Raw genomic sequence first — 5,561 nt, forward strand, 5'->3', positions numbered from 1 at the left:
TGCTTCGCCCCTGTTCTGTAGTCCCACTAAAATAGAGAAATTTGTCTAAAGAGGGAGAGATCATGCAAGTGGAGTTTAAGAAACCCGCATGATAAGAAGACTCGCATTCAGAGGTCCTACAACTGCATGCACCCCAGTGAAAAATGTCAAAGAGCCATTACCTTAGTTAACCTTGTTGTGCAATTTGTCTGAAGCCTGGAACTACATCGATCACCGATCACATCAGGCTACCCAAACAGAACATACACCCCCATCCTGACAACAGGCGCATTTAAGATTTAACATGGTCGGAGATTAGGAATCATGGAAAAAAGAATAGAAACAAGACAGTTATGTGTAGACCATTGAAAAGAAGTCAACAACTCATCTTGTATATTATGTTGAATATTTTCTTAACGTTTAGGTCTAGGACTATAATGGTATTTCACAAGGGAAAAATGTATCGGATGGGAAACGGTAATATCCCACCTTTCACCAAGGAAATTCTCTTCCTTATATGCTTAGTTCGGGAGATGTTCAGTACATGTGCACAGACGATAGTAACGTATATTATGCTGAATATTTTCTTAACATTTAGGTCTAGGACTATAATGGTATTTCACAAGGGAAAAATGTATCAGATGGGAAACGGTAATATCCCACCTTTCACCAAAGAAATTCTCTTGCTTATATGCTCAGTTCGGGAGATGTTCAGTACGTGTGCACAGGCGATAGTAAAAACTACAGCTTACATAGTTGGCTATCGCAATACAGCTATGTCAAAAGCTCCCACCAGAATTTGGCCACAGCTCTGAACAATAGTGGGAAGCAATCATGTTCAAACATATCAAACTTGAAATGCATGGTAAATATCAGGATATTATCTTTCTGATAAAGGTGCAGAGAATGGAAATATTTAAATATTTTCTGGTGCTGACTAAAATATTTAGCAGTAGTACTCTTTGGCATTTCAATTTTAAAGAATCAACTACAGGCAAGCAAGGGTCCCAATTCTAAATCTCATACCTCAAGATACAGAAAGGACTGAACCTAGGCCTATTCTCAGTGGAATACCATCAAACAACTACACTGCATCCAGAAGGTCTTGAATTCGATATCCAGAAGGATATTGGATGCTTTGAAATCCCTGAAGATCACCTGCCACACCAAAAGACCGAATGAGATCTTGACCACTTCTTCTTGATCTATGATTATCCCACCATAAGTTTAGCGAAAGGCAAAATATTACAACCGCACAATTTGCAAGTCTGTCTCTTATGACATATATGTCCATATGGCAACATGCATATCTAAAACTGGCTATTTCCACTTTGACCTAAATGTTTTTTTTCTCAATATCGCAATTTTATTTAACTTGTTAAGAGCCACTGACCTGGCAATGCTTTCGTGATTGTGAACATGAATCAGAGAATCAGAACTGGGTACACCCAAGTCTTCCAAACCAATTCTCATGGTGCAAATAGGGTAGCACCCAAGAAAAAACCCTGGCGCCACCAAAATGTTGGTTCTTCATGTGGTTAGTGGTGCATAATAAGTGCCGGACAGCTGACCGCCTTGCACGCCGGGGGCTGCCCCGTCCGGATTGTTGCCCACTTTGCGATCAAGAGGAGGAAACTGTAAACCATCTTCTGGTCGGTTGTGTCTTCACTAGGGAATTCTGGTTCCATTTGCTAAGGCAGGTCGGTCTCCTAGCCTTATCTCCACAACCTAGTGAAAACTTCTTTTTTGAGTGGTGGGACAGAGCTAACAGTACTACTCCTGAACAGTTAAGACAAGGGGTTAATTCCCTAATCATGCTGGAGGCTTGGATTCTTTGGAACCATCGCAACGTTGTGTTTTTGATGGAGCGGCTCCAAGTATTGTTGGGGCTTTAGCCATGGCTGGTGAGGAACGCCGACTGTGGACCTTGGCATGGGCTCAAGGGTTATCCCTCTTGTCAGCCCACCTCCCAGGAGATTAGTTTTCTTAGGTCTGTGTTTCAGCCAGCTTAGGTGAGCTGAGTCTGCCGTGTTGAGTTATGTGTGTGAGTGCGTTGTGTGGGGTGTGTGGTGTACTTGTGTTGGGTTCTTTCACCAATTTTCTTCTTAATATAATGATACGCGGATCTCCTACGTTTTCAAAAAAAAAAGAACTGGGTACACTACATACATGCAAATATGTTGTTGAACTGATCATGTTTAGGCAAACTTAGTATTCTGTATCCACTAATGGACCAAACTGTGTTATATTAGCCATGAGTGTAAAAAGATGATGATTAACTAACAATGTCACATACACTCTGCAATCTGAAGCTTTCGGTATGTTTTGCTATAATTTTTTTTTGAAAGATCATGTTTTGCTATGATATTATATTTATTACTGAGCACAAAACAATAGTCTCAATTATCAGTTATCATTTACTTTGACTTTTAAATCTGACATAACTAATTGGAACTTCTCTCTGGTTCTTGAGCCAGCAAAATGACCACCCTTGGCAACCTTGCTAAAATCACCATTCAACCAGCTTCTTCCGACAGATACATATACCTACAAGATGGAGAAAATAATACAAGAAATTAGCAATACTCTAAACCCATTAACATAAAAGGACATAGGTCTTACAAGAGATTCGTTAGTATATTCTGAGCCATATATTTAAACATATTATTTTAGCATTAACAAAATCATGGATAAGAATCTGAACCAGAGAGTAATAGTGCTTCCAATCCAATTCCTCACTTTGGCGAGTCACCAGGCAAGCCCGCAGATGTAGTAGATCACTGCGTCACTCTGATCTAATCGCGACATCAATTAGACTCCATATTTGTGCCTGACAACAAAATACAAAAAATCCATATCATCTCTCATTATCGATTTTACAGAAAATACAGTATTAAAGAGCAGCAGCCTACTGTTTTGAGTGCAAATCCATTATTCTAAGTAAAAACATAATAGGAACCAGGACCCGAGAAGCTACACAAGCATCAAAGAGAGCATACAAGAGGAAAAAAGATCATAGAAAAAAAAGAAGAGGAACCTAGGACCTGAAAAGCTAAGAAGCAATCGACGCGGTGGCCAGACGCGAGCGTACGTCATCCATGACAATCCATGAACAGCGATGGCAGGTCCACCGCAGGGATGTCTTCACCCTCCGTTGCAGCTGCTGCGGTTTCGACCTACACCCAGGGGCGAATCTAGCCTATGTTACCCACTACTGGATAACAGACTTTATGACGATATCTCAATTTGGCATTAGCCTCGGCATTTTTTTTCCCCCGGGACTAGAGAGGCTTCCCGGTCGGTGTCTCCCACCGAGACTAAAGGTCCTTGCCCAACGGCTAAACCGGGACTAAAAGTCCTCCAACCTTTAGTCCCGGTTGGTAACACCAACCGGGACTAAAGGTCCCCGGATGGGTTAGTTCAAAAGGAAAGCATCACATCCATTGTTAGATGTGTTGTGTAGGTGTGGTGGTAAGCTACGCGCAAGGCAGTGCATGAGGTCTTGGGTTCGAATCTCACGGGGCGCAGCGGTGGGAGGCATTATTTTTTTTAAAGCTGGGAGGATCTTTAGTCTCGGTTGTGGCAAACCGGGACTAAAGAACAACACCTTTAGCCCCGGATTGCTAGTCCCGGTTGAGAAACCGGGAGTAGAGCTAGTTCCCAACCGGGACTAGATCTCATTTCTGTAGTAGTGACCGGGGTCGTGATGACCCCGGTGAACTTCATGGCTGGATTCGCCCCTGCCTACACCATGTGCGCAGGGCACTCCGCCCCCGGCTTCGAGGCAATAGGTGGAAAGCGATGGTCTCGACGTAGAGCCGCAGTATCGAGGGAGGTGGGAGTGGCAAGGATCACAGATACAGATCTGTGAGCAAAGCCGCAGAGGGATAGTGGCAGGGATCTCACCTATCAGATCTTGGATCTTGCTCACCGGATGCAGGGCCGGCCTGGAGGGGAGGGGGCGAGCGGGGCGACCATCGGCGCGCGCGAGGAGGGGTCTGCCGGTGGTGAAGCAGCCGCCGTGCCCTTCGACCAAACCCAAGGCGCGCTGTCTGGGGGCGGCGACCGAGGGGAGCGTTGGCGCAGGGCGGGCGCGGGCGGCGGCGGCGCGGCGAGCTACGGGTGAGGGCGATGATGGGGGCGTGGTGGATGCTGACGACGGTGGCCGGCCGCGTGTGGAGCGAGGGCGCGAGCAAGTATGAGATTTGTCGCGAGGGGACGAGCGTAGGAGCGTCAACTCGCGAGGAAGAGGTCCCACCTGCTGGTGCCCGGATTCGCGGGGAGGAGCATCGTATCGCAGGAGGAGGCAGAGCGATGACCCTTGTCGCACCGTTCCGTTCTCTTAGGCGCGGGATCGCACGGGGAGAGCAGGAAGGTGAGGCGAAGTTTTTGTCTTACGGCCTGTTCGGTTGTGAGGGTTACTGGGCTGGAACAATTTCTACCTGGATTGTTTCAATAATTTATATAACCTTTATCACCCGGAACTATTCCTGTTGCATTTTGGCCTAAACGAACAGGCCCTTAGGCTTTTTAATCTCGAGAGATTCTCGCACGCTCTGTCTCTACCGCACCAACCCATCCATCGATTTCACTGGATGCTCAAGGCTGCTCGCTGTAGTGCACTCTGTACTCTCTCAGCTCCCTTTATATTTGACCACCGCCCCTCTCCACCATGCGCATCCACCTCGGCCTCCATCCCTAGCGCTCTCGCCCCAAAGCACGCCGCAGAGACACCACCACCATCCTTCGCTTCTCTCTCTACCCCATCCCCATCCCTCTCTCTCTCTCCTCATATTGATACACCAGCGCCGCTGCCTGCTTCCATGGAACCCAACAACAGTCAGCCTGCTGCGGCCACGGCCGAGGCAGCTGCAGGCAGCGGCCCCGGCGGAGAAGGGCGGAAGGGCAAGGCGCCCAAGGGCGGGCCCGAGAACGGCAAGTTCCGGTACCGCGGCGTGCGGCAGCGGAGCTGGGGCAAGTGGGTGGCGGAGATCCGCGAGCCGAGGAAGCGCTCCCGCAAGTGGCTCGGCACCTTCGCCACCGCCGAGGACGCCGCGCGCGCCTACGACCGCGCCGCGCTCCTCCTCTACGGCCCCCGCGCGCACCTCAACCTCACCTCCCCGCCGCCGCCTACACTCGCCGCGCCGCGCTCGCACCCGCACTCATCCGCGACGTCGTCGTCTGCCCCGCCAGCGCTCCGCCCGCTCCTACCGCGCCCGCCGCTGCACCAGCTCTCCAGCGGCGCCAGTGCTCCTGCACCGGATTTCCACCACCATCAGTTCCAGTGCCACCACCTCTTGCCGCAGCCGCAGCCGACACCGCCGCTATACTACGCCAACATGGCCATGGAGTCCACGGTGACCACCACGGTGCCGACACGGGTGGCGGTTCCGCAGGAGCCGGCCGTCGCGCCCGCAGTAGGCTCCTCGACGTCACTAGTGGAGCCGCAGGCGGGTACGCCGGAGGAGGCGCCCGGGGAGGCAGGGTGGGACTACCACGGCAGCGAGGAGGAGGACTACGCGGTGGCGCTGCTGTGGGACGAGCCAGAGCCCTTCTTCTGGTTTGATGTCTTCCTCAAGTGA

General features: G+C 49.8%; 1 protein-coding gene across 1 annotated transcript; it reads left to right on the forward strand.

Moving 5' to 3' along the window:
* The first annotated feature begins 4,802 nt into the window (after positions 1 to 4,802).
* Positions 4,803 to 5,561, forward strand: LOC136516310 (ethylene-responsive transcription factor ABI4-like). Its single transcript, XM_066509671.1, has one exon. It carries the CDS (start codon positions 4,803 to 4,805, stop codon positions 5,559 to 5,561), a length of 759 nt encoding a protein of 252 aa, XP_066365768.1.

The sequence above is a fragment of the Miscanthus floridulus genome, chromosome 17 (assembly GCF_019320115.1).
Source record: "Miscanthus floridulus cultivar M001 chromosome 17, ASM1932011v1, whole genome shotgun sequence".
Lineage (NCBI taxonomy): Eukaryota > Viridiplantae > Streptophyta > Magnoliopsida > Poales > Poaceae > Miscanthus > Miscanthus floridulus.